The 27,547-nt window shown below is 39.2% G+C and overlaps 5 protein-coding genes and 3 long non-coding RNA genes across 20 annotated transcripts; 3 read left to right on the top strand and 5 right to left on the bottom strand.

The window, feature by feature from the left end:
* The first annotated feature begins 14 nt into the window (after positions 1-14).
* On the top strand, positions 15-2,134 carry LOC124343401. Its single transcript, XR_006919233.1, has 6 exons — positions 15-218; positions 284-502; positions 564-664; positions 729-960; positions 1,767-1,882; positions 1,962-2,134. It is a non-coding gene; the product is annotated as an uncharacterized LOC124343401 (long non-coding RNA).
* Positions 2,135-3,736: 1,602 nt separating this feature from the next.
* LOC124343405 lies at positions 3,737-4,613 on the bottom strand. Its single transcript, XR_006919238.1, has 2 exons — positions 4,190-4,613; positions 3,737-4,060 (listed from the first exon to the last, which is right to left on the bottom strand). It is a non-coding gene; the product is annotated as an uncharacterized LOC124343405 (long non-coding RNA).
* A 92-nt stretch (positions 4,614-4,705) lies between these two features.
* On the bottom strand, positions 4,706-5,549 carry LOC124343418. Its single transcript, XR_006919252.1, has 3 exons — positions 5,085-5,549; positions 4,798-4,952; positions 4,706-4,738 (listed from the first exon to the last, which is right to left on the bottom strand). It is a non-coding gene; the product is annotated as an uncharacterized LOC124343418 (long non-coding RNA).
* A 97-nt stretch (positions 5,550-5,646) lies between these two features.
* LOC124343303 (cobalamin trafficking protein CblD-like) lies at positions 5,647-7,336 on the top strand. Of its 2 annotated transcripts, none has more exons than XM_046796605.1 (7): positions 5,647-5,784; positions 5,935-6,088; positions 6,149-6,478; positions 6,546-6,682; positions 6,749-6,968; positions 7,048-7,148; positions 7,251-7,336. In XM_046796605.1, the coding sequence occupies exons 1-6, from the start codon at positions 5,773-5,775 to the stop codon at positions 7,122-7,124; spliced, it is 930 nt and encodes a 309-aa protein (XP_046652561.1). In that variant the 5' UTR covers positions 5,647-5,772; the 3' UTR covers positions 7,125-7,148; positions 7,251-7,336. The 2 variants fall into 2 exon arrangements, with proteins under 2 accessions (XP_046652561.1, XP_046652562.1); XM_046796606.1 differs by having other exon boundaries at positions 7,048-7,144.
* A 218-nt stretch (positions 7,337-7,554) lies between these two features.
* On the bottom strand, positions 7,555-13,659 carry LOC124343130 (activated Cdc42 kinase-like). Of its 3 annotated transcripts, none has more exons than XM_046796272.1 (16): positions 13,382-13,659; positions 13,201-13,313; positions 12,997-13,134; positions 12,675-12,875; positions 12,464-12,613; positions 12,247-12,395; positions 11,766-12,183; positions 11,576-11,688; positions 11,361-11,494; positions 11,019-11,155; positions 10,720-10,963; positions 10,272-10,645; positions 9,918-10,205; positions 9,129-9,359; positions 8,357-9,061; positions 7,555-8,300 (listed from the first exon to the last, which is right to left on the bottom strand). In XM_046796272.1, the coding sequence occupies exons 2-16, from the start codon at positions 13,300-13,302 to the stop codon at positions 8,037-8,039; spliced, it is 3,648 nt and encodes a 1,215-aa protein (XP_046652228.1). In that variant the 5' UTR covers positions 13,303-13,313; positions 13,382-13,659; the 3' UTR covers positions 7,555-8,036. The 3 variants fall into 3 exon arrangements, with proteins under 3 accessions (XP_046652228.1, XP_046652229.1, XP_046652227.1); XM_046796273.1 differs by having other exon boundaries at positions 10,720-10,954; positions 11,352-11,494; XM_046796271.1 differs by having other exon boundaries at positions 11,352-11,494.
* Positions 13,660-15,695: 2,036 nt separating this feature from the next.
* On the bottom strand, positions 15,696-20,219 carry LOC124343282 (dermonecrotic toxin SpeSicTox-betaIB1b-like). Of its 10 annotated transcripts, XM_046796557.1 has the most exons (8): positions 19,926-20,219; positions 19,712-19,856; positions 19,314-19,491; positions 18,487-19,225; positions 18,295-18,411; positions 18,023-18,211; positions 17,729-17,891; positions 15,696-17,663 (listed from the first exon to the last, which is right to left on the bottom strand). In XM_046796557.1, exon 8 carries the CDS (start codon positions 17,413-17,415, stop codon positions 16,279-16,281), a length of 1,137 nt encoding a protein of 378 aa, XP_046652513.1. In that variant the 5' UTR covers positions 17,416-17,663; positions 17,729-17,891; positions 18,023-18,211; positions 18,295-18,411; positions 18,487-19,225; positions 19,314-19,491; positions 19,712-19,856; positions 19,926-20,219; the 3' UTR covers positions 15,696-16,278. The 10 variants fall into 10 exon arrangements, with proteins under 10 accessions (XP_046652513.1, XP_046652515.1, XP_046652511.1 ...); XM_046796559.1 differs by having other exon boundaries at positions 19,314-19,856; positions 19,976-20,219; XM_046796555.1 differs by having other exon boundaries at positions 19,314-19,856; positions 19,941-20,219.
* Positions 20,220-20,345: 126 nt separating this feature from the next.
* LOC124343170 (conserved oligomeric Golgi complex subunit 4-like) lies at positions 20,346-23,902 on the top strand. The gene is made up of 13 exons (XM_046796373.1): positions 20,346-20,414; positions 20,480-20,677; positions 20,743-20,920; positions 20,989-21,182; positions 21,241-21,394; positions 21,483-21,621; positions 21,694-21,811; positions 21,880-22,130; positions 22,190-22,418; positions 22,493-22,762; positions 22,825-23,010; positions 23,139-23,359; positions 23,419-23,902. The coding sequence occupies exons 1-13, from the start codon at positions 20,361-20,363 to the stop codon at positions 23,459-23,461; spliced, it is 2,235 nt and encodes a 744-aa protein (XP_046652329.1). The 5' UTR covers positions 20,346-20,360; the 3' UTR covers positions 23,462-23,902.
* Positions 23,479-27,522, bottom strand: LOC124343161 (cell division cycle protein 27 homolog). The gene is made up of 12 exons (XM_046796352.1): positions 27,354-27,522; positions 27,145-27,220; positions 26,935-27,082; positions 26,439-26,879; positions 26,166-26,345; positions 25,983-26,109; positions 25,768-25,910; positions 25,253-25,699; positions 24,832-25,185; positions 24,449-24,770; positions 24,194-24,386; positions 23,479-24,129 (listed from the first exon to the last, which is right to left on the bottom strand). Exons 1-12 carry the CDS (start codon positions 27,375-27,377, stop codon positions 24,011-24,013), a joined length of 2,574 nt encoding a protein of 857 aa, XP_046652308.1. The 5' UTR covers positions 27,378-27,522; the 3' UTR covers positions 23,479-24,010.
* Between the last annotated feature and the right edge of the window lie 25 nt (positions 27,523-27,547).

Here is a 27,547-nt window from a genome sequence, read left to right on the forward strand (position 1 = left end):
GGATTGTCTGTTCGATCTTCCATTCCCACGATTCGTCATTCGTGTTACGACTGTGATTGTGAAACTATAATAACATAAGATTTCTTTGTGTTCCTACGTTCCCCATGTCATGAAACGAGGCGAAATGGGCGAAACAAATTGTTGCTAATTATCATGGCCATGCTAATTATACTTATATTCCTGTGATTTCAAATACCAAATTCAACTTCGTATCTTATGTAGGTTTATCTTGACCTACTTTCTTTATTTTCATATTATACCAACTTATTTCGTCAAATTTCAGATGCATAGCTTCTGTCAGTCATCCCAACAAGTTGACTTATTATCGCTCAGTCACTTTCCATCCATTAGATCCTCATGCTGTCAAAAGCCTAAAACTCATGTTTGATGCACACATATAGTGGAATGCAAATGTGTGCAGATAAGGTATTTTCCCATTACTGCTACCACACCAACCACACTACGTCAAATGCCTTACTAAATCATCACCCATAAGATAAAGGTAAACATCAATATCACCTATCACCACACTATTGCAATACTTCATATAACACTTTCTTTAGCATCAGGAAATTTATCCCACCTGAAGAGTAATGCAGTTGGTTGCTGTAATTCCATTATTACTGTTTTCATCATGAACATTTCAGTGTGCTTCTTAGAAAAGGTAAAGATTGATATGTTTTTTTGAATTTTTATATTTTCATTAGTGTAATACATTTGTTTTACAGAGCATGCAAGATCCCCACGGACATCCTTGAGCCAATGCTTGATTTTGTCCATGACAGAATAGGGACTTCCACCAACGTTCTACTCCATCCTTATCTTCAAGACGTACGCTCATCCAGCTTAACTACTTCAGTGCTTCTTATGCTGCTTAACAACTTTTCTTGCTTCACTGGCGAGTTGGATCACTTCAGTCTGTGACACACCTGCAGTCACTCACCACGGGATTATGGCCAGGTACCGGACAATTGACTTATTTCGTATCGGACTTATTTCGTAGATTATCTACTAGTAATCTATTTGCGTTAAACTCTCTGTCTGTTTAAGAATCCCAAAATCAGGCCCTTCTTGCGTGCAAAAGAAGTGTTACTTAGACGTTTCTTTTTTCTAACGCTAGATGGCTTTTCGATAATTGTCAGCTGTCAAAACAGTCAGTTTCAGTTACTTTCAAATCTCTTTAAACATATATCGGCAGCTGTTGTGTGGAAATTTTTTAGTGAAAACTGACGATAACTATTCCAACAACAAAGCTCACTTGTTAGATGTTTAATTATGTGTTTTTTTTCTACTTCCGGTTTTCTCATTTCAGTCAGTAGTTCAGTAAATATTCATTCGACGCACAAAAGAACAACATATTCGTGATCCTCGTCAAATTTGTGGTAAAGTTCATGTTTTATTTGTGCGTACGCGTACTTCCGTAACGTATTTTGGCCAAATTTTGGATTTAGTTTAAATCACACCTAATCGACCCCAAATTTCATGGGGATCAAAAATATCTGGTTTAATTTGATGACAGCTCAATGGTTAAGGCGCTGTGGCTTACTTCCGGTATACTTCCGGAAAATTTTCAAAAAACTAGCAAGTGAGCTTTTTTCTGTTTACAGTTCTCAATATTGCAAGATTTATTTTACGTTTAAAAAATTGCATCTTTAAATCTTTGAGATTAAAAAACCTGATTATTGTTTCTATCTGTATTATGTAACTTATTGGCATGTCACTAAATAAGAATTGTTTTCTCTTATTCTCTCTTTCTCTTTATTCAGGTAATGCAGAAGAGACGTCGAGGAGATAGATTTAAAATCTTTAAAAATCGTCACCGGTCTCCGTCGGATGTTGCCCCTGCTCCTGGTGCGAACGAAACTCGTTGGAGTGAATAGATGTAAGTTCATCATTTACAAGTTACTCACATTTTGGTTGTGTGTATTGTATTTTAATCCTATCCAATTTATCTGATTTAGAATGCGCCAACAAAACACTTCTGGAAGTGGAAAGGGACCATCACTGGCAACGGAAAGAGACAATCGCGACCGGCACCGAGACTCGTCATCAACGTGGATCATCGTATTGTTGGTATTATTTCGTTTGTGTTAGTGTTAGTTAACCCGTTGGCTGCCACGCCTTTGTTCTCCCCTAGCTCCTTAGCACGGGCCACGCTGTTCGGTCTCGTGGTTTACATGCCGTGGGGTCGGACAGTCGCACCAGCCCCAGATTCGCCGAAAGGCCCTGTTAGGCAATGCACCATAGGGACTTCCCCCTTGTCGATGCGGTGATGGATTCTAGAGGTTGTGCATTCCATCTTCTCCTGTCACCGTGTCAGCCCGGACTTGTCAGCAATGGCAAGTCCCACTTGGTCATGGATCCTTCAGACGTGGCGCGTAGAGTAGTAGAGAGCAACCTACGGGTTGTATGGCGTGGCAGCCAATGGGTTAACTTAGTGTATGTATATGTGTATGTATGTATGTATGTGACTGTAAAATGTGGTGGAATTGTGGGTAGAGGTGGGAAAATAAAGCAATTCCTTTTCTAAGTTTTGTGTTTTGTGTGTATTAGGTATAACTTGCAACAAATTAATGTATAACAGTTGTATCAATATATTTCTTACAACTTTAAATTTACATAAGTTATAGGCAAGTGACTAATCATTTCCAGATTATAAACTTCTATGAAGAATCAAACACTATCTGCAACTTATTTGTTACTCCAACTTAAGTTAGCTGTTAACTTTTAACATTTAGGGTAAACTCTAACCAGTAAGTCTCTTTCATAACTTACCCTGAAAATGAAGTTCGTCGAAGCACCAGAATATGTCCGAATTCAAAGCGACTCGACCAATAGAAGCGACTCCAACATAGGAAATAGCCGCAATGTCAAAAGGCTTGAAGGCGTTGAGAAGTCGTAGAAGACATTAAGACGTACAGACGATTACCATTAAAAAATTTATTTTCTCATTTAAGAACAACAATTCCCAGCGACTAGTAACTATTAAAGTATGACCGACAAATCCGAACACAAATAAATAAATCAGAAATTTCGGATCTAGTATTAAAAAGCCTCCCTGTAGTAAACTGGAGAACCAAAGGTTGTGATGTAACATTCAGGTGCCTTAATGGTGTAGTAACTCAAGGCAGTGGAATACTTCACAGCTTCGGTGCAGCAGGTCGGAACAACCTAATAGTGATATAATACCCGGGTGCCTTGGTTGTGTAGTACTTGGGAGCATCGGTATGGGAGCGGAGCCTCGGTATGGTAGCTGAGGTCAGCGTGGGTTGTAGTGTAATAAACTGAAGCCTCTGTGTAGTATTTCAGTCCAACGTAGTACGAAGGAGCAACCGCTGTGTAGTAATTCGGTGCAGAGTAGTACTAAGGCACTTCGGTGCAGTAATTGACCGCTTTGATACGTAATAAGCTGGAGTCTCAGTGTAGTACTCCGCTGCCTTGGTGGTGTAGTACTCCGCTGCCTTGGTGGTGTAGTACTCCGCTGCCTTGGTGGTGTAGTACTCCGCTGCCTTGGTGGTGTAGTACTCCGCTGCCTTGGTGGTGTAGTACTCCGCTGCCTTGGTGGTGTAGTACTCCGCTGCCTTGGTGGTGTAGTACTCCGCTGCCTTGGTGGTGTAGTACTCCGCTGCCTTGGTGGTGTAGTACTCCGCTGCCTTGGTGGTGTAAGCTGCAGAGTAAGTTGCAGTATAGTACTTGGGCGCTCCGGTGTAGTATTGGACCGCTTTGATGGTGTAATAAGCTGGATCCTCGGTGTAGTAGCTGGGAGCAGAATAGTAATTGGGATTATCAGTATAGTAAGTTGGAACAGCGTAGCTTGTATTGTAATACTCAGGCTCTTTAGTGATGTAACTCGGGAAAAAGTAATACTTGGTGGCCACGGTGTAGTAAATAGATGTTGTGTGTGTTGACGTTGTTGTCTAGTAAACGGCGACGCGATGTATTGTTCTTCTGATTCTTTCGCTGCTGTTGCTTGGTATCCACCAAACCCAGGAGATGTATCGGTACACCCGTGGTCGACCCTTCAGCGAGATAACACCCAACAGCATAACGCCATAGTTAACTATACAATAATTATTTTAAAAATTAATTTTCAACTTCAACTGGTCATTTTAACAACTGGAAACGAATTAGAATTGATCAATTGATTCGCAACTCGAAATCACGACTCGAATTAAAAATGAATATTTACCCATCACATGATGCCGAACTGACTTGATAGTTAATACGATGAAGAAGGCAGTTGGTGACAGCGCGCTGCAGTTGTTACCGTGTCGGAGATGCTCACTCGACTGATATCTAAACTCTTTTCTCTCTCCTTTTATACGATTTTTTTCTCACCCTCACCTCTAAAGCCTTGTGGCTATTGTACCTTTTTGATAATAATGCAACAATTTTCTCTTCTCACCCACTCTTTTCACTGTTCTCACCCACTCTTTTCACTGTTCTCACCCATTCACCCAACCTCTACACCTGCATGAAACCACAGGTCTAGACAAGTTGCGGAGAATGGGTCTACAACAACCAATATCAAATTAAATACCAAATGCTGGCTAAGCCTTGCGGCTTTAGTACCTTTTTGTTAATGATGCAAATACACGTCCCGTTCTCACCCAACCTCTACACCACTGCATGACACGTTTAAGTAATGATCTCCGTGACCTTCGAGCGTGATGGAAATCAGGAAATGCAAACTGGCCTTTCCTTCTGCAGGTTGACGTTGCTGGGGATTGGAATGGGTCTACAACAACCAATATCAAAATAAATACCAAATGGTTAAATTATGGCTTTAAAACTCACTTTATACCAATTGACATTTGAGTCATTTGACTCGTTTCTTCGGTGAATGAATAAATCTTTTATTTCGAACCGTTTGAAGGACAGTTGGCTTTTTTTAAAATATTCCAGCACTTACCAAGGCTATGTTTAACAAAACTCAACATAATGAAGTTAATCTATGCAAAAAAAAAAAGATTTGAACTTGAAATCTTCACTGATGATCAGTTGACCACTTCCTTTTCACATAGATTCAATAGCATATCTGGTTCTGAGCAGACCAAAGAAAAATCAAGTCAGCAGCTACTCACCTTTAACAAGTATCTTTTTAAACAGAAGCTTTTAATTGGTCTCGTAGACTGCATGCCGGCATGCCATGATTGGAATTAATTGTGCTGTATTATTCCTTTTAGAAGAGATGAAAACACTGAAAAAATCCTTGTTAGAACTCCAGACGCAACATCACATTTCAAAGGGTCATCCTTTTCGAATCCCAAGTATTGAGAACTGACATGACAGTTGAAATTGAGCAAGAATGTCTGGAGGATCACAAGTCACAACAGTTAAATGGCATAGGTTGCTTTGAGTATAAACCCTTCCATATAAAACGGAACCAGCAGGATACCGTAATAAATGTTTAAAGAAGGTCGGGTCCTGGAGAAAAACTCGCTCGCGCAGCAAGGGATTAAAAGAGTAGTCAATTAGTCAATTACTCAAGTCTGAAATTGAACTAAACATATACTACAAATTATTTTTAGTGATTAATTGGGCGATAAAAGATTTAGGCGAGTTGATACGAAAAAGCAGACAAATAATTATTAACGAAAATGCAATGGATTATTTTTCTACTAACAGATGGCGTGAATCACCAAAATAAGCGTTAAGCAAAAACACTTTATCAGCTGTGCTACGTATTGTTGTGCTTATTGAACGAAAACAATTTTGTACAAAAAAATTTGTTTGTTTCGAAAGTAAAATTACACATACCAAATTACCAACATGGCTTCGAGAGTAAGTATAAAACTTTGATTTCGACGATTAAAACCAATTAGTTTTTCTTCAGTTTATCGCTGTGCTAAAATTTGTTGGATGGCTACTTATACACAATATATACACTGCCCTTTCCACATATTAATAAAAACATTTTTTTTAATTCTCAAGCTACTGTCCCGACGTTATTTCATCATCTCTGGAAAAGATTTGAAATCTTATGCCAAAGCTCTGCATCAGCCTCATGGGAAACATTTTTCGTCCCAAGGAAGTGGTGATAAACGCCATCCACATGCAATTGTACTTCTAGATGAAAATGCTGATGGTAAGTTTAAAGCTGATCTTTTCTTCCAGATATTGCAGCTATATTTTTTTCTAATGATAGGTACAACAGTGTGGCCAGATCCAAGTTTAGGATTACTAGGTCCAAAAGATTTGAGAATGCCCTTGCCTGGTAATGTTGGATTTTCTCATCGTATTTCTCCTTCTGTATCACCAGCTACTGTCCAAAGCACAAAAAAGACATGGCAGGATACAGAACTGTTTTCCACATTAACTAATTACGAGAGGCAGTATCAAGTTGTAAAACAGTCAGCTCAAGAAGATCTTGATGAACTTAATTCAACAGAAATAGAAGAACTTTTATTGGACCTACCTCAGCCATCAGATGTCCTTGAATGTGTTGCTCAAGACTGTCCTAAACTCGTTCGAAAAGGTAAAAACAAACAGTTGTCACATTCAAAACCGCAAAATTTGCCTAAACTGCAGTTTGAATACTTTAGATTTTGCTGATCTTTTCCCCAGTCGTGATGTCACATTCGGCCCCTTGACTGTAGTAACATTGGCTCAGAAAACCAAAAGCGATATGAGCTCATGGAGTGAAGTTGTAGAATACGAAAGGGAAGAGCTCGTCGCCTGTGTACGTTGTTCTAGCAATTTTTATTTTCAATTTAAGTTTGTTTCATTAATTAACACTTTTGTTTAGTTTGTCGACGCGGCCAAAGAAATTTGCGAACAACTGCAGAATGACGGCTATTGGTCTGATTTTATCGATCCTTCTTCTGGTCGACCGTATTTGGGAAGCTATACGAATGCCACGTTGTTCGAAACAGACGAACGTTATCGTCATTTAGGATTTTCCATAGAAGATCTCGGATGCTGTAAAATCATTCGTCACGGTACATGGGGAACTCATGCGTTTGTCGGTAATAAGATTGAACATACGACCTTTTCAAGATCATAAGAAAATTCTTACAATAAGAAGAATACAATTAATATTTTCAGGATGTATTTTTACCAATGCTCCTTTTGACGGCGATGCGCTGCAAGACGTTCTTCGTAGTCATCGTTTGAAAAATTAGGTCAAATTAATGCAATCTGTGTAGGTAATCTTCGAAATTAACAATATTTTTTTTACGTGGGGGAAGATATTAAAATTTTTCTAATAACATACTTCAATCTAATTTATTTCTCGTTCTTCTTACCAGTCAAGAATTTATTGGCTAGCTGATTGATTGCCGGACGACAAGATGAACGACGACGCGACATTAAACTGCAAAGTATGAGTTATGTTTAAAAAAAAAGTATCATCTTTCTTTACCGGTTTAATTGCTTTCCTGTCACCACGTTAGTAGCTGATAATATGTTGCAAAGTTGAAGTGAATTGAATATTGTTGTATGATTCGCCTCTACTTCCTTATTGTTTTACGACATTCATCTCTTGGAGAAACAAACAATTGAAAAAACCTCGTTCTGACTTCTGAACAATTAATTAGGAATTGGCTAATGCAGTCATAGTAACGTGTGTATTGGCAATCGTCTACCTCTACTTATCTGCAACGAAGGATTAATTAATATTTCAGATCATGAAAATGCACTGAACTTAATATCAATCATGGGAAGGAATTTTCTATCCCAATGAGAGGCTCTAGAAAAGATTTTGAGAGAACTCTGTTCATATGATACGTGAGAAAAGACTAGAAAAGCCAAGCAAAAGCAGGAAATACAGAGATTCAATCTTAGTTATTAGGCCAAGCGAGCGATGTATAAATTGTATACTGTGAAATACGAAGGAAACCATTACCGACTAAAGATTGAAGGCACTCGAATGAGTACATTAGGGGTTGCGTACTGGTAACTCACCAAACACATTTCTACAGATGTATGTACAAGAATTATGTTTGGCCATTTTCCAATTAAACAAAAAGTTAATATTGAGATATTGTAGGAATATGAGAGCTGCATTAGGTGCTGGCTAGCTGCTGTATATGTGCTTAAACACGAGTGCAATCTTCTCTGTTGGCTGCCTGTGAAATTAGATGTGCAGCAGCCCGTGCAACATCCCAGCAATTATGATTGAGAGATTCTTTGAGAAGCCGGCTATGACTTGTCAAATGCGGATGTGTCATCGACAGTAAGGAACACAATTTTATCAATTTAATAGCTTTGTGGACATCCCACTCGGTTTCATCCAATGCTGAAAGGCATTCATCAGGCGAGGTTTTCTCTTTTCCCAAAACCTTTTGCATAATTCGAACCTAAAGGAGGAAAAAAATGTTAAAATTGTATTACACTTAAAAAGGCCGTAAATTACCTCATCGGAATCTGTTCCTTGGGCAGGGCCACGAGTTCGTTTAGAATTAGGTCGGTCGCACGCAAAATCCAACAAGTCTTCACATGAAACATGATCCTTGCTTTGATACAAGGACGACGATGACGTAACTGATTGGTTCGTCTCTTCTTCCATATCATCAAGTGCCTCCAATTCTGAGGCAATCTGACTATCGTAACTGTCATCTAGGTTGCACGCAGCTCTAGGAGGTTTGGCAGGCGGCAATGAAGATAAGTTTACTTCTGTCGTTGGTAGGCTCATGTTACCCGTCAACGGAGGGGATAATGGCGAATCCGGATTAGAATTCCCTTCACTACTCACGCCCCATCGGTTAGGATTGGGTAAATTCGTTGGATAAATAAGGGGATGTTTTCGTTGATGTCTCGGCTTAGTGGGGACTGTCGGACGAGTGCGATCACGCGGAGGCAAAGGTAAAGGATTATTATCCCCATCTTCTCCCTCTTCTTCTTTCACGCTCGCTTGTTCGCGTAGCCAAGAGTTACTTGGCTGCGCCATAGATTCTTCATATCCGGGAGGACGGTAATGGTTGAAATTGTTGAAATTGGAATTTTCAATTACCAAAGGCGCCGGTTTGTTGAGACGAGGTTTTGGAGAAACTGGAGGCGGTCCTAATTTTCCACGGTCAACCCGGGCGAGGCTTGCAAACGCGATACTTTCCATTGTATCCTGGAGGAAACAACAAAGTTCTTTTAAATAAATTTACTTCGTAAAGAAAAAAACATCGCTTATTTACCTTTAACTCACGACTATCTCGTGATGATTGCGAGTGATGTTTGTTTCCTCGTATTTTAGGTCTTACAACCGTCAACCCACCGGAACGTAACATTCGAAGTGGATTAGAATCTTCCGGCTCGCTAGGAGGGGTAGGAGCCGCAGGGAGATGTTGGCTGATGACAGGGCTATCCGCAACCGGTTTTTCAATCAGGATATTGTATGCCGATTTGGATTCTTCAGTTAAAATCGACTGTGAAACGCAAGAAGTAGAACGAAATAGAAGAAGGCGAAAGAATACAAGCAAACAAAAAAATGAAATAAGAATAAGTTAAAAAGGAAATAATAAAAATTTTAGTTGGCTACTTTTTTTTTCTAATACGTAGTAATAAAAAACAAATCAAATCAATCAAAAATAAGTGAAGAACAGAAAAATCTAAACGCTCAAAAATTCGCGGGTAAATTCTGGATATTCTTCTTCGTCGAGAGAGGAGTTGGCAGAAGAGAGAGCTAATGAAAATGATCTATGTAGACTAAATGATTCACGAGAGTCAGAATTCTACACATAAATAAAATAGATGTAAATAAAATACGTTTCGGGCAAATAGAGTAAACGAAAAGTTAAATTGAAAAATAGATTAGTTGAGCGATAATCTGACGGGACGAAATTGTATCAACTAAACGCGGTTCTTTGTTTAAAATAATTATTGAGCTAGAAACTTTGGTTAAACATGACCAATTATGAATTATGAATTATTAAAACTTAATTGAAATACTAGAATACGAAAACAATTTCAGATGCTATGATTACCTGAAGATCAGCGATAGATGCAGCTTCCTGAGCGAAATTGCGACGCTCATGTTTTGGGCTAGTTTTCCCGCTAAATTTGAAGGAAAACTTGCGCTTGCTTGGCGAAGAAGGCGTGCGGGGCGAATCCAAAGACATAGTTGCCATGTGCCCTGAGACAGAGTGATCTACAGCATCATAAGCGCTGCTAGATTTTGCATCCAACTCCAGCATGGAACGTGTAGCAAGCTCGTTAGCCATGGCAATGGCTTGATCAAGGGTCCTCTGATCGGAGGCTGAAATGGGTTTGACCTACAATCAAAATCACGAAAACTACTTTAGTCAATTGCAGCGAATTGATTACAAAGATGTAATTACGTGGGCTTGTTTTTTGCGCAACGTATCTCTAAGTGTCCCACGTTTACTCTCCGGTTGACTACCCGGTAAACTACTTTGATCTTCTTTCCAATCAAAATGTCTGTCTGTGTAAGGTGAGTGGGTCATGTGCGAAGCGCTACCACCACCTAGCGCACGCAAAACTTCGTCCATCAGACTGGGACCGAGGTCGAAGCCCGGGCTATCAGTTACTTCTTCATCACTGATCTCGTGGTATTCGTGTGGTCCAGGAAAAGCGTCAACCGGGACCTGATTAATGCCCTGCAAGGCTTTCTGGTTAGCCACAGCAAGGAAGCCAGGCGTAGGAGGTGCCGAATTACCGTCTTTTTCACTGGCAGTATCGGACCAATTGTGATCTTTAAAAAAAAAAAAAAAAAAATAGGAAATTAATTTCTAGGAACTAGTGTAAAGTACACAATCAATAAAATACCCGCTGCCGGTCCTGCTCTTCCGCGATCACCAAACCTTGCAAGCAATGGCGCTCTATCAGACAGATCTGATGACGCACTGTTTATAGAAAAGGCTGACGGAGGGCCACACATTGGTGACGCAGGGCCAGGTGATGGCGTTAACGGCACATCTGTTCCCCCATGGTTGTTCCCATTGCTAGACATATTTTGGATATCATCTTGAGGTTTGTAGGGACTAACTACTTGCTTCGGTAACTGGTGATACTAAATTACATTTAAATTTTGCTTTATAAAATACCAATGATAAAAATGTAGATACTTTATCCCCAAGGAAAGCGACGTCACCAAAATATGCTCCGTCTAATCCTACGTGACCCGTGTGCTTCAGATCGCCTTGTGGGGAACTGATCATGTCGGTCCTTAGTCTTCGTTTGGATGAATAAGCATTCTTTCCATCTGCATAATTAATGAAAGCTAATTAGTAATCTGGGCTCCACGATAAAAACTGCGGCTACGCTTGTTATAAATGGTGTCATGTGGATAGGAAAAAAATATGTACTATTCATAATTATTGGTTTGGTTAGTGAGTTTTAGATTTAAAGGAAAGTTAAAAAAGCGCCAACAGCATTTATAACAAAGAAATTGTCCATACTGTAAGTACCTCCTCTTGAAAATTGGGGTTTGATTGAAGGCAAAATGTTGCCCAAGTACGAAACCGTATGGGCAGGGTTGAACAAACCCGTTTTCCCGTTGTTGAGGACGCCCTTCCAAGAATTGGCGACTTCTGGCATAGGCCTTGAAAAGTAATTGACGGATAAATTAACACAAAGTGTCATTGAAAGCAAAAGAAATTCCCTTTCCTGTCTGAGAACTTACTTTTTATCAAGCACCGTCAAAACGTCCCCGATTCGGAATTGTAGTTGGTCCCGTCGTGGTTTCGAGACATCCTCTAGGCTATCTTGGATGGCTTGGACTTGTTCTGGTTTGCACTACAAAGGAAAACCAATAGACAAATCAATTGTTAGCCCAATTCACTCAGCTACTGTATCAAACTTGTCAAACTTACATCGGGAAGGAGGCTCATAAGATCAATGAACCTGGGTCGATTATGGGGTTCATGCTGCCAACATTTGAGCATGATGCTGTAATAATCCTTTGGACACGATTCAGGAGGTTCCAATCGTTGATAGTTTGGTTCGTCGATGGCTTCGAGAATTTGCTGACCAGTGAGAGCGGCCCAAGGCTGGAAGCCATAGCTGAACATTTCCCACAGAGTAACACCAAATGCCCACACGTCTGACGCTGAAGTAAACTTCAAATAGTTTATGCATTCCGGAGCACACCAAGCAATAGGCAACTTCAGATTAACGTTGAAATTGGTCTGATAATAGTCTTTCCCTACACCAAGGGCCCGCGAGAGACCAAAGTCAGAAATTTTAATCTTATTCTTGGTAAACACAAGAATATTTCTGGCAGCTAGGTCCCTGAAGATGCCAAAGAAGTTAAAAATAATCTGTCATTACTAAACCCAAATAAACGTCACATACCTATGAATAAGTCTCTTTGATTCCAAATACTGCATTCCATCACATATTTGAATAGAAAAATCGCACAAAGAAGGCACAGGAAAACTTGGTCTGAGGGCTGGTTCTTTTAGGCACTCCAACAATGAACGTAGTGGAGCCAACTCTGTTACCTAAGAAATGGAATTCCGTAGAATTTAGACGAGAAAATGATGCTGCATTACAGTAGAGGGCTACTTACCAGCATTAGGGAATTTGTATCCAAAACAACTCCGTACAGTCGAACTATATGTTCATGATCAATAGTATGCATTATAGCTGCTTCTTTAAGGAACTCCATAGGATTATTTTGCATTCGTTCTTTGCTAAGGCATTTGATCGCAACTTGAATCTGAAAAATAAATCATGTGAACTTTTTTTTCTTAAAGATTCACTGTAAAAACTTAACATACTCTATCCCCATCTTCATTGGTCCACACTCCTTGCTGAACAATTCCAAACTCTCCAACACCCAGTTCTTTATTAACAATAATTGCCTCTGCAGGAATTATGTGTTTGCTGGGTACCTTCAGCTGGTACGATCTGTCTTTACTTCCATCATCTGGTAAGAGGATAGCCATTGAAGCCCCATCTTCTTTCTTGGCCTTGATAATCTAAAAGAAATCATGAAAATAATTTAATGGCAGTAATGCAAGTATATCTCTGATTCAAAGTAATGTTTTTATAGTTATCAAAACTCACTAATGAGTCATTGTTTTCAAGATTTATACTTACATTTTTGAATTTGTACAGGTAATTTTGTGGGCAGTGCTTGTGAAATATCTTCCTGAGTCTCCGAACTTCTGGTCTTGACAGACCAACTTGCAAAAAATCCTCATCGGTAGCATATTTTAGTTGATGCACATTATTGACCTTCAAGTGATAGCAGTGCAATTGGTGGTGTGATTTAGTGTAAAGTGTTATAATTCTACAACATACCTTCAAATCATTTTTTATAGTACTATAATATTGCTGTAGCTCTGCTTCTATCAGAAATTCATAAAGTCCGGGTCCAGATTTTAACATGGCAGAATGAGGCATTGTGACAAAACCTGTCAATATAAAAATAGTCTCATATCAGAAGTTTAACTGTATAAAACAAACTCATTCTTCGTCTTACATGTAAAAATATATCGTTGTTTCTCAAAATACAGTGTTATAACAAACCATTGACGAACGATTTGGTAATATGAGCCTGATAGAATTTGGTCCCGAAATCTGCTTGACACTTGGTTTCGAGCATTTAATACGAAAAGTAGGATGGAAAACAGAATGCCACTGAACAATCTTTAGTTGATGAAGAGAAATTCTAACTACTTCTTCATCGTTCACAAAAATTCATCATTCACAGAAACACACACGTCAGTCGAAGGCCACCTCCCGTCTGCGTCTGAAAATTATAGTTAAGTGTACAATACCAGCTTTCCCAAATTTCCGGGGGGAGGGGAGGCATAGTATATACGACACCCAATCAGAAAAATGTCCAGGAAAATACCCCAAAAAAACATGTTTTTATTTTTCAAATTCTTAATAACAACAATAACAATTTTATTTTCGCAACCGAATTTCGATTGCAAAGTAGATCAAAGCTCCATTCCCACAGTTTTAATTAATACAATGCAGCAGTTTTTGAAAAATACTTTTGGTTCATTCATGGTGTACGTGTGTTAGCTAAACACTAAAGATCAAGGCGTTATGACCCTTCTCACATTAAATAACGTTTAATTAGTTCATCGTTATAATAATAGCTGGTGTTGTATATACCAGCGTTATGCTTAAAAGCACGAAGGGGGAGGGAAATGGAGCAAAGGAGGTCGTGTGTGTATTATAGACATGAACTTGGCCATTGGCGTGCCTGAGAAAACAAGACTTATTTCAAAAGCTATAACCATCCAGCAGACTTCTTCCCTCTTTCCTCGTCGCTCACGTCAGTACTACATATATGCATACCGGAATAGACCTAATTTTAGAGCTACGGAAACGTGTCATCGCCTTTCCACATTTTAGCTGGTTTCCAAAGGGGGGAAAGCCAAAAGGAAGAGGGGAAAACGTCGAAGGTAAGATTTTGATTTTTTTTTTCTGAAAACAGAAAGTAGACACCATCTGGTTCAAGCTGCAAGCCAACACTTGATGAGCTTCCGCAATGGTAAGCTGATCGTCGGATCACAACTCCGGTTCCTTTTTCGCTGCATATTATTGACGGAACCACGCCCTGTTTTTCCCAAAATATTTTTCCTCGATACATCCACATTAGCCTGCAAGGAACGACAAGATAATCCTCAAGCGTCCCTAATCACTCGCCTAGAGTCATGTTTATAAATATATCGTGGCCAACATATTGCCCCCGCTCTGCAATTTCCCATGCAAATTCCGGTTTGCATATATTTTTGTTAACAAACCAATCCAATCGGGTTGAAAATACAAGGAACGAACTAGGTAATAATAACGGTGAGGTCATACCAGATCTTTAAAAGATTTTCTCGTGCAAGCGAAATATTAAAGCTACATAGTACCCACTTGTATAGTATATAGTGAATTCTCGTTTGATTATAAAAAGACAACGTTCGGCATTTTCACAAAGGAGTATAAAAACTGCATCATTTAATTTTAAGAGAGGCCATAGGCGACGGCTTGGAAAGACGGCGCGTTCCGACTGGCTGGTTATTACGTTAGATTACGTGCGTAGCAGAAAAAGGCCAGCCAGTCTCAACAAAGAAATAGAAAGATTAGGCATCATTCTCGGCGTGTGGTCACTCAAATGCACTCTCACGATCCTTCCTCCATCATTTTATTATTATTATTTTTTTTCTTCTTTTAAAAATAAACATTTTCTTATAGCTTGACACATTATACACACACAGATCCCTCGAGGGCAAAATCGTTCTTTGCGGTCTATGCTGCGTGTGTGTGTGTGTATCTGGTATTTCATTTGTGTGCACGCGTATTACTCACACAAACGACACACTATATACCCCCAACGACTGGAATGCCGCTTACTATATAGGCGCAAGACAACTTCTAGCTAGCTTCAATACATCATTCTTCTTTCACACTACAACATGCTGGTTGTATAAAGATATCTGATTTGAAATTAAAATCAAGTATTCTGACTGATGTGAAAAGCCTTGGCGTATTAAAAAAAAAAAAAAATGTTTTGGGTTTGATTAGCAAATATTTTCGGTTCGCTGTGTGAATGGAGCATGCCAGTGGCCTTGAACGGTATATTTGTATGAGCCGTATATATGTGGCGAGACGGTCGAGAGCAGGAACGAGCGTGACTGCACCCATACGCACTCGGCTTAAATTTCAAAGCAATTTTTTGACTTATTATAGAGCCCTGTGGCGAAAGGCGGAGGAAGCTTCCTGGAAATTTAGTTTCCTTCCAAATATTGTGCGATTTTTCTGGCCATCATTCAACAACATGATATACCATATCCAGATTAATGTACATTTTTCAAGAGTTTAAAGGATCAATCGACGAGTTTTCTACATCGCTGAGATGTTTTAACGCTACACGAGCTTTGAAATATTAATCAGCGATGGATCCACCCTTCCTTTTCCGTAATTTGATCATCCATGCCGGCTTTAATAAGCATGCACCCTTATGTAATTTATTACAAATGCGCCTTTTTATGTCCCTAATTTGCCTATGAATACATATTATACTGTGCATGCGGGTTAAAACGGAAATGAAAACAGATCAACTTTTAATATAAATTATTTAAAAAAAAATGTATGTGTTATTTTATTCACGCATATTTACTGGAGTAGCGTGAGCATAAAAGAACAATCATAAATGCATTATCCCAAATTTCTTCGTCCGGAGTGTTGCTGGTGCGTGGGTTTTCCCGAGGTCTGCATGGGTGGTTGTATATGCTAAGTTGGTTATTTTGAATTATTTCATGGACATGAAAAGATCATTTGTCCCACACACTTGGACTTTAAATAGTATTCCATGTCTGAGAAATCTTTCTTACGACCAACATTTTGCCAGTTCTGAAGAAAATAAAACAACAACTAAAAGTATCCGTTACAGTCTCCACCACCAAACAAACAAGAGGCTTCTGAAGTGTCCGGTGATTGGCAGAAACGGTCGTTTAGATCGGGACACTTTATCGTTTGACCACCACAGCTCCAAGCACCCATATAAAAGCACTCACACGCGTGATTTGGTGGAGCCATCTTCGTTATAGCACAACCGCCACCTATGAATCGATAAAAATAACTGCAGTCGCATTCCCAAAAAGGTGCATACGAAATCATGACCCTGTCCCACGATTTAGCCTTTAGAGCTGAACCAGGTAACGGGATGTTGTCAAGGCCGATCAGTTCGGCAGCTCTTTTTGGCCTGTTAGTCAAAATGAAGTCGACACCAATATCCAGGTAACTTCTCATGGAATATTCTTGATCAATTGTCCAAATGCCAACAGCAGCATACGTCTTTTTCTCAAGGCTGTACTGAATGGCATCGTGAAAAGTGACAGGTAAACAAGCGGTGATTCCAGTCGCGTACACGAGATTATTTGTCCCGAGTTGAAGTGAATCGTCCAATACTTTGAAGGCGTGATCTCCTTCGTTGTCGATAGTGTAGTAATAGCGATCGGTGAAATTAGATCTGGCGGCTTCTCGTAAAGCACCTCGCAGGTAATCTGAATATAAAATTGTTAGACATCCAAGAAGAATCTGGCCACGAAAGCCTCGTGCAAGAACTTGCTCGTTGAACAATCGAACGACATTGGCTCCTGCTTCGGCGTAATTTCGCACCGACTTGTCAAGTTTGGCGTCGATATAGATCAATGCGAGTCTAGATGAAATAATCTCAGAACTTCCCAAAAAGTTTGTCATTTCTGTCACGTTGGTAGAAGCAGAGCAGCCTTCTCCTAGGGCGCCACATCTGTTTTGTCGATTTGTTAAGAACTGGAGTAAGCAGGTGCAATCGCAGGGAAAGCCATGGTAAAATACACTGGGCCGAGTACCTTCAAACTTCAAATCAATCTCGATTCCATTTGCACCTTGGTTCAATGCCCATCGAACAGCGTTGGGTGTGTTGATCATATGCGCGATCACGCTAACTTTGGGCGAGGCCATCACATTACCATACCCGGCAGGTATCACAATAAGCACCGATACAAAGAGTGACAATACACGATTCATGTTGTTGTATACCTCACAATAAAAGCAGGTTTCAAGCCTTTAGGTACCTACTTTAAATCTCATATCACGAAAAACATGTTTTTGAATATTTAATGTCAAACACACGGTAACGTTTCTGTTCGGGGGGTTCGAATAAGACACTGATATTACCCGCGACTGTTTTGCTAGGGAGGGATGAGCTACTTTGAACGAAACCGAAAGAGGGCGATGCCGGAACTTGGAATGTTCTTTCCTGAAATCGTTAACAACTATGAAACAATGTTACAATGAATCTGTTTTCAAGGGCATGTGACGTCACGGCTGAGTGTATTACCAATAGTCCTTTGAGCGAGGTTATACACCTGTATTTCCGCCACTTCCCGAATCACGAAACACGACAATACAAGACTTGGGTTTTCTCAACAGCTCGCCAATCACTAGCCAGGAGCCCAGGATAATATCACATTTCCTATGATGAGTCAGGTGCACTGGTATATCTTTTTTTTTTTTTTTTAATTCCAACAATTAAGTTTAGTTAAAAAATAATTATATAGAATATAATTATACAGCATATAATTAAAAAAGGGAGAGTTGATTCATAATTCCATGGAGAAAACAGAAATATTACCCGTGATTGCAAATCGGTGATGAATAAGTAAGCTAGAGATGCGTTGGTTGATATTGTAACAAGAAGAACAGTAACAAGAAGGAAATGTTGTGATTTAATATCCGCCATACCCAGAAGATACCGTTACACCAGTTGTTGTCCCAGCCATCGACGATGCAACATCCAACAGCAGCATTACGCCATAATTTACTAGACAATAAATAATCTGAACATAAATATGCAATAACACCTGGCATTTTAACATAATTCTATGAAAAAACAAAAATATTTACCCAATGATTGTGAACTAATGATACGAAGAAAATTGCAGTAGATGACAAATAGTGCACTGCATTTGTTGTGTCGGAGATAATCATTCGGCTGATTTTCGATTGCCTTTCTCTCTCCTTCTAAGACAATAAATAACTTGGATTTTCGTTAGTGTTAAATTCAGGAACATAGAAGCTTGGAAAATACTTAGTTACTTGGTGTAGTAAACTGGAGCAGCGTATGTGGTTGTGTAATATTCGATTTTTTCGGTGTAGTAGTTTGATGTAGCGTAGGTTATGGTGTAGCAGACTGGAGTCTCGTTGTAGTATTTTAGTTTAACGTAGTACGAAGGAGCAGCTGTGTAGTGATTTGAGGCTACAAAGTACTCCGCCGCCTACGTTGTGGTTGTGTGGCTCCGGGCACTTGGGAGTCTCGGTGTAGTAGGTTGAGGCAGCACACGTAGTCGTGTAGTACTCAGGTGATTCGGTGGTGTAGTACTTGGGAGCCACGGTGTAGTGATCTGGGGCAACGTAGGTTGTAGTGTAGTACTCCAGGGCCTTGGTGAAGTACTCGGGCTCGGAGCAGAAAAATACTTAGAGGCTGCGGTGTAGTAGCTCGAGGCAGCATAAGTTATGGTGTAATATTCTGTAGCCTTGAAGGTGTAGTACTTGGGCGCTCCGTTAAAGTATTCAGCAGCTTTGGTGGTGTAGTTGGAGCCTCGGTGTAGTAATTGAAGCAGAGTATTACTTGGGAGTCACGGTTTGGCAGGTTAGGGCAGCATACGTAGTCGTGTATAACTTCGGTGCCTTGGTGGTGTAGTACTTGGAAGCCATGGTGTAGAACTCAGGCTCTTTGGTGATGCAGCTCGGGGCAGCAAAAATTGTAGTGAAATTTTCTGGAACCTCGGTGGTGAAGTACTTGAGGACAATAATCAACAGCAGCAAGCAACGTTTACTAGACAATAAAAATTTGAACAGAATTATCCAATAACTGGCATATAATAAAAAAAAAGAGAGTTAATTCACAACTCAAATTTACACACCTAGCGACAAGTGACAGATTTCTTACGATAAACGAACGACTTAACGGTACGTAGTTAAATGAACGAACGACACCAGCACTACAGTCTGCGTGCAACAGCTCACCACACCATTCACTAGCTGGCTACACAAAACACATTGAACAGCAACAAAGAGACTCAACTCTAGAGGCTGTTAATCCTACTTAGGGGAAAAAATACTCAATTACTATCAGAAAACAAAGTCACATGTAGCATAAGAAAATAACAGAAGCATAGTTAAACTAAGCAATCTCTAAGAATTTTTTACTAACATTACAAAGGAATCAACAGTTGGCAAGCTTTTAAAACAGTCTTGACTGAAAAGTCAACAGATATAAAGCAAAGAGCTAGCCGCCAACAAAGTAAATGTGTAGCCTTACTGTAAAAAAGTTGATCAACTTAATTACTTTAAATTGTTCTATTGTGTTGAGGAACAGCAAGAGGAACACCTTTCACCAGCTGTCTCCAACAAATCACACTGCACAGTGCATTGGAATGCAATGAAGAAGCTCAAACTTCACCATGCTGTATAGAAAAATATAAACTCGCTTATTATCAGAAACAAGGTCATCAAATAACTTTCAACATGATCACTTTTACTGCTTTTACTGTTCTGAAGTATTTCTACAAGTGACGAAACGTACAGCCGCTACGTGCAGCAAGAGACGACATTTTGGGAAACAGCAGCAGTTTCACTGTTTCAGACCACACGATGTGATGGAATGGCCAAGTATAAATTGTAGGCTATGTTATCTGCTGGTTATCTGTAAATGCACCACAATGTTATCTGCTGATTGTCTGTAAATACACCACACACAAAATTTTCATTTTATAGCTTTAAATTGAATAAGCAGGAGCATGGCAGGAGCCAGAAGTTGGCAAACGATTGGCCAGCGCCACCTCGTGGAGTACATTTAGATGTAGTGTTAAAATTTAAGGTTAGATGGCGTTCTGATGAGAAATAACAAACAAAACAAAGTCGACGTGGACACTTTGTAATTAAACTGTCGTCAACAAATATTGTGAACGATGAACTCTCTGTCTGAGATTCAAGAAGAGTATAAAAGATTGAGTTTGGAAGAGGTATTTGCTCAGTAAAAAGTATTCTGCAGTTTCATTGTAAATAAATCACACTCATTTCTCCTTAGGTTAAAGTTACAGAGAAGTTAGATTTACTGTTGAGTCAGCAATGTCAAATTGAAGCTAAACTTAGAAATGTATCCTTACTGGTTCCACGCTTGAATACTGTTAAAAGTGATGCAAAGCACTTGTCAGAAATGATTAATTTTACTTGCACTCTTGCAGAAAATGTGAGTGCTAAAGTGAGAGAACTTGACGTTGCCAAGGTAATTTAAAAATGAATGCTTCCAAAACTGTATTATTTTCACACTTGAGTGATTTCTCTTAACAGGGGAGAGTTTCTGAATGCCAACAGAGAGTGAATGATCTGCTAGACTTGCAGCTTTGTCGGGAAGGTGTGATATCAGCCATGAAAAGTGAAGACTTTGAAAAAGCTGCTGCTCATGTACACAGATTTTTATCCATTGATGAAACTACTCTCAAGTTAACAGCTGGAGATGTTGCTCAGGGTACAGAAAAGAATGCCATAGCTATTGTTGTGATTTGATGCTTACTTGTGATATTATTACCTTAACAGGTCCAACTGTGGATAGTTCTTTAGTGCTGCTACATGAAGCCCAAGCTCAGCTTTGCAGAGTCCTTCAACAAAAGTTTGATGAAGCTGTAAGAGATGCTGATGCTGCATCTGTTGAGAGATTTTTTAAGATATTTCCACTTCTTAATATGCATGAAGAAGGAATTTCAAAGTTTGGAAATTATCTTGCTGGACAGGTAAGATCCAATTACTGATTTCAACTTCCAATGAGTACTAAACACATTTCTTTTCTAGTTGAGAGATAAAACGCCTAAAACTCTGAGGCCAACTGACGGAGATTCCAACAATATCAGAGCAAATGTTTATTTTGCCGACACTCTAACTGTTCTGTTGGAAAGTGTCGCCCGTATTGTTGAAATTCACCAGCCTTTAGTGGAAACTTATTATGGTATAAAAATTCTATATGTAAAATTCTTGCGGAACCCTGTTTGATGTAATTGTATGAGAACTTCGTATTGATGTCATAAACTTCGTAGGTCCTGGACGTCTTCTTCAAGTAGTAGAACACTTACAACCGGAGTGCGACAAACAAGCGGGCCAGATATTGACAGAATTTCGTCGTTCTCGACAGCTTGACAAGCAAATTCGTCTTGTATCAGAAGTATTATCGACTGGGTAGTGACCTTGCTTATTGATGAGTTACAAAATTTAACTAAATGAGTGACTCAATACTCTCTTTTTTTATAGAGGAAAAGTATTACATGAGAAATGTGATCCACGGATATTGGATGCCGTTCTCGCCGAACTTACTCTGCTCAGTTCTCGAACAGAGCTTTACCTACGTTTTTTACGCCGAAGAATAGCGGTATTTAATTTTTTGTTTTCGCGTTCTTGAATGTAGTAGCTTATCTATATAATTTTTTCTTTCTATAGAGTGATCTCGAAGTTGGAATTCCTGACGAAAATTCTCGACAGTTACGAATGAATGAATTTGAAAAACTTCTGCAAAGTAAAATTGGGATTAATCGTGCAGTGCAAGAGCTTCTTGGCCACTACATTATGTTGGAGCGGTATTTTCTTTCAGAGAGTGTCTCAAAAGCCGTTGCAATGGATACTGCTGTTGAAGGCTCTTTAACGTCTAGTGTAGTAGACGATGTCTTCTTTTTAGTCAAGAAATCCATTAGGTATTAGATTTTTTTTGTGTAAAGTACATTTTTTCACCATACTCACAATCGAATTTTAGGCGGAGTCTCACTAGCTGCAGTGTAGACAGCATTTGTGCTGTTATTAATAATGCCTGCACTCTTTTGGAAGAGGACTATGCTTTGGTATTTCAACAGCAGTGTAAGCAGGGATTTCCATCTGGCTATTTGGATCTAACACAGGCTTACAATGCCATACAGAGCTCACTCCAACAAGGATCAATTAGACTGCAATCATCTGATACGGAAAAAACTAAAGCTAATTTCTTGGTAATGGCTTAATCACTCGTACTGCATAATACGAATGCTGTTTCTTATTTCTTTACTTTTTATTTTTTATTTAGACAGCACTTAATAACATCGAAACTAGTATAGAGTACATTGAAACACTGGATAAAAATGTTTCTCAGGAAATTCAAGTAAATCTTGGAAGTACGATGACAAATCGTGATCAAGAAAAAATTAAGTCCTGTCTTACTGGATTCAAATCAACGATCAGCAAATTCCGTCAGTTACTAGATTTTGGTCACGAGCAGCTGAAGTCGTCGGCTATTAAACCACGCATAAAACCATGGGTTGATCAGCTTCTTTCAGTCAACCACGTAATTGATGAGGTAAAATACTTTAGTTCGTTTTAATTTTTATCTTTCTTTAAATGGATGGTCGATACGAGTAGGAGGAATTCAGCTGCTATGAAGCCCAGGATCCGTTTATCCAAGAGCTCAATCTCCATTTGGACGGATTCATGAGTGGATTCAAGGATTCGTTAACCATAAACAATTATCAAACATTAATCGGAACTCTTACTTCACAAGTGGCTCAACAGTTTGAGAAAGTTATTTTGAAAACCAATTTTAACAGGGTAAGTTACACTGCGCAAAGACAAGCAAGTAAATATTTTACTTGTTCTACTCAAGCTAAAACAAACTATCGTACTTATGTACTCTGTAAGCCTTATTGAAGGTGCTTCTGTTTTAATCAAACTTTTAGTTAGGCGCCTTACAGCTAGACAAGGAAGTAAGAGCATTAGTAACTTACTTGAGCACAGCAACAACATGGACCATTCGCGATCGACTCACCCGACTAACGCAAATAGTCACCCTGTTAAACTTGGAGAATTTGACAGAATTAGCTGAATATTGGGGCCCCAATGCCGGCTCAATAACATGGAGACTAACACCGCAAGAAGTACGACAGATTTTGATGCTCAGGTAACTTATGTGATTGACAAGCTAAGGGAAATTAAAATAAACTGTGTTGTCTGTTTCAGGACCGATTTCCGTGCTGATGAAATAAAACGGCTAAAGCTGTAAAGCAATAAATGTTATGGTTGAAGTTGGAACAACGTCTTTTATATTTCGAGCTAAATAATGTTTCCAAATTTACATAGTGGTATCCATAATTTTGTTCGTGCACACGAGTTCAGAAAAAAGAAGCGCGAGAAAAACGAATAAGATTCCAAACTTATTTGTAACAGAACCTAAAGCTGGGCGAGCCGAAACAATTTAACTTCTTACAGCAAGCTCAGACTATTTATCCCAAGAGAGTATGCATAAGAAAAAGAAGAAAAAAAAAACACTAAATACGTCAAACACTTAACAAAGCTGGCAAGTGACCCGCTCGAATCGAATCCATGTTTCTGAACCAATGTACCGTGTTTACGCGGAAAACAAAGTTAGGCTCATATTACATTGAATGGCCATTAGACAATTTCAATCGCGATTCTAAACTATATTATTCGTTCAAGCTTGTAATCCGCAATAAAAAAAATCTTAAATTCTATTAGAACTTCACTGCTCGACAATTTGACGCTTACATGCTAGTAAACAAATCAACATATTAGAACTAGCTACTCAATTGTATTAGAAATTATCACCATCACCGCTGTCCATCGTGGGCAAAGGGGGCATTTCCAGAGACTCGTTGGATAAATTGTTACTAGCTCCTGAGTGATTGCCTCCTTCCACGGTGCTTCCCTCATCTGCGTAAAAGTTGAGATAACATTGAAAACAGATAAGCCGCAGTGATTTTTTTTTAAATGTTACCTTGATCGTTGCTGATAGAAGCTTGAAGTGGTTCTTGAGACACTCCACTTACTGGAACAAGGCTCAGACAGGAAGTGGGGTCAATTACCTCTTTGATGTGACGTCTTGCTCCACTTGCTCCTTTTGGATCCAAATCATTTGCCCAGCTAAAGTAAGTTAGCGCCAAATGTGTTTCGTTTCTTTTCTTATAAACCTAAGATGCAAAGAGTAACATGAAGTACGACAAAGACTAAAAAGACGTTAGTTTGGTCATACATTTCCCATAAGGTAATAAACGAGAGCTTCTCGTGGAGCAATTTCTTTTAACTCGTGCAATTCTGCCAATGCTTCATCGAGTCGATCACAGGCGAAGTAAATAGAAGCACGGTGAAATTTGCAGAGGGGATTGCGTTCTTCTACTAGAAGTGCTGAATTGAGCATTTGAAGTGCCTTATCGGTCCTTTGAAGTGCGTGTTCCACAATGGCGACGTGGCATTTTAGCACTGGACTGTTTTTATTGATATCCAGTGCCTTTTTGAAGTAAAATTCTGCCATCGAATAGCGCTCTTGTTTGTAGTAGATTATTCCCATACCGTACCTTTTTACAAACAAAAAGTTAGAACAAATCAATTAATGCTGCTTTGTTAAAGAAGGTTTACCATCCGTTATAATGAATAGGATCAACTCTCACAGCATTTTTAAAGCAATCCATAGCTTTCTCCGTTTCTTCGAGGGCAAGATACTGATGACCCAAAAGAGTGTATGCATAAGCAAATTTAGGATCAACTTGGATTGCTCGTTGGAAAAACTTTAGAGCTTGTTCGCGATCTTTCTGCAAATCCAAGCAATTTCCGGCACAACACCAAGTAGCAGCTGACATTTTGTCTTGTTCCAGCATGTCTTGTGCTAATGCCGAGAGTGACACTTCTTGCTGCAGATGCCAAAGAGCAGTACTATAATACTCCATCAGATCAGTGCGATATGGCTCCATTTCACGCACTTCTTGAAACAACCTTAACAATAAAAAAATATCCGTCAATTTCCTGTCAAACTGTTACACAAGATTAAAGTAAAACTAACCTAGTAGCTTGCTTGTAGTCTGCCAGTTCAAAGTAAGCTTTAGCCATAAGAGAGAGGACCCAGCTTGATCTTTTGTGGCGTGCGGAGAGCCATTCTATCGTGTCAATCGCTTGACGAGACTCATATGAAGTCAGGTGTGAAAATGCTTTGCCTACAATCCGAAGAAGAGACATAAGTCCTTCAGCTGACTGCTTTTGCATTTGGACTGCCTCTTGAATCAAATTTGATGGTGGAGTCTGCACCGAAGTTAAATGAGTAGGTAGGGTAGCTTGTTTCTCATCCTCTCTATCCATTTTTCCTACTAGCTCTGGAAAATCGCTAATAGGCGCTAATCCGCTTTCCGGGGTATCACCTTTAGTAAGTTTGGATTTGCTACGCTTCAGTGGCAACTTGGGCACAACAAAACGAGAGCTACTTTTGTTATTCTCTTTAACGGAATTGTTCGAACTGGGATTAAAATAGAATACGTTAATTAATAATATGCGAATTTATATACACACAAATGTTACTGAAACCTGTAAAGTCGTGTACTTCTCCTCACGTTAGCGGCTGGGGGTGAAGACAATGTCGGTGTAGCTGTATTTCCGGATTGGCAGAAAACTCCCATACGTGAAGGCGCGCTTGGAGCAGTGCTAGCTGCTTCACGACGACCACCCAACTAAATGCAGCATAAACATTAAGAGATTATGAAACACTCTAGATTATTGGTTTAGAAGGAAAAAAATCATACCCGTTTAGGCATTATCTTTGCTTCTTTTGTTTCAGAGACCGGCGGGGCTAGCGAGGGACACAAATAGACCATCGAACTTTGAGAAGCATCGCTTGCTGAAGACATATCCAAAGGTATGATGCCAAAACTAAATTACGTAAATTAAATAAAGTGTCATCAAGTGAATGGAAATTTAAATTATACTTGGGGGACATGGGAGACAGCGCTTGGCCGGCTTTAAAGACTGATCGAAGCCGGAACGACCGTGCTCTGGAACGTGTTGGAGCCATGGTACTCGTCAACGGTATAGAGGGAATCATTTGATCATCTGGTGTCAAATTAGGTATATTGTGATGAATAAGAGGCACACATGGCAGGGGAGTGCTAGAAATATAATGCAAAATACACAAGTTGTGTAAAGAAATGGTGATTAAATCTCAAAATAATTTGTGTTTTAAATTAATATGCCATGTATACCTTGTGTTTACTATAACATCAGCTGCAGGGACTTGAAGTATAGGAGTGGAGATTTGGTCAACAGACATTGGTTCATGAGGATGTACTTTAGTGGTTGCATCATGTGATTGATTGATCTGAGCAGTGATCAATGAAGCTATTGGGTTTGTTCCATGACAATGAGAGAAATTATCCAATCCCTCTAACTGAAAGACATCTTCTGCATCTGGTTTTTCACCAAGCCGACAAAGAAGCTCAAAAGCAGCCCACAGGAATGGATTAAGCTTAAGAGCTCTGTTGAGTACTTCTATAGCTTTGAACTTTCGTTCTGTCTGCATGTAAACTTGACCCAACAAAACTAGGGCAAAAGCAGCAGCATCTCCAAATTCAGTCACAACATCATCCAAAGATTTTTGTTTGAAAATATTTCCACCCATCAATGTTCCTTCTGCTTCAGCAAGCCTAAAAAAACACATTCTTTAGATTTTAATTATTTTCAATGAGAATAACCACATACTTATTCAGATCTAAACAACATTTGGCTAACAGATATTGACATTGTGGAGACTGAGTTCCTTTTGATTGCAGTAAACTTCTTGCTTGATTCGCTTTTCCTGACCGATAGTAGCAAGTGGCCAGAAGATACAAGCTTTCCTCGTTATTAACTGAAAACAACATAAAGATTTATGGAAAAATAAACTTTACAAATTAAGAATACACATAATACTTTCATCCTGAAGTTTCTCAGCAAGAAAAGTAGCATTCCAATAGTTGTAGTGATTAAGACAATGCCAGATAGCCGCCTGCATTTAAAAAAATTTAACCATTATTGAAAATGAACCAAAAACTGGCATACAAAGAAACCCCCTTCATTGTACACCCTAAATATATGCAATTTTTATATCACTAAACATCATTGATTAACATGTTACTAACCTGGACAGGTTCTTGTACCAACATGTTGACTAGTAATGAGTTAACATATAAAATCTATGAAGCTATACAATCAAGTTTGAATTCCCATGGACGGAAATCAATTTAAGTCAAAATAATTCCACCAAATTGCCGTCGGAGCTTACGTTTTAATGTAACACAAAGTTTTTTTTGCCCCTTCCTCTTTTTAACCAAAC

Source organism: Daphnia pulicaria, chromosome 6 (assembly GCF_021234035.1).
Source record: "Daphnia pulicaria isolate SC F1-1A chromosome 6, SC_F0-13Bv2, whole genome shotgun sequence".
In the NCBI taxonomy this organism is placed as follows: domain Eukaryota; kingdom Metazoa; phylum Arthropoda; class Branchiopoda; order Diplostraca; family Daphniidae; genus Daphnia; species Daphnia pulicaria.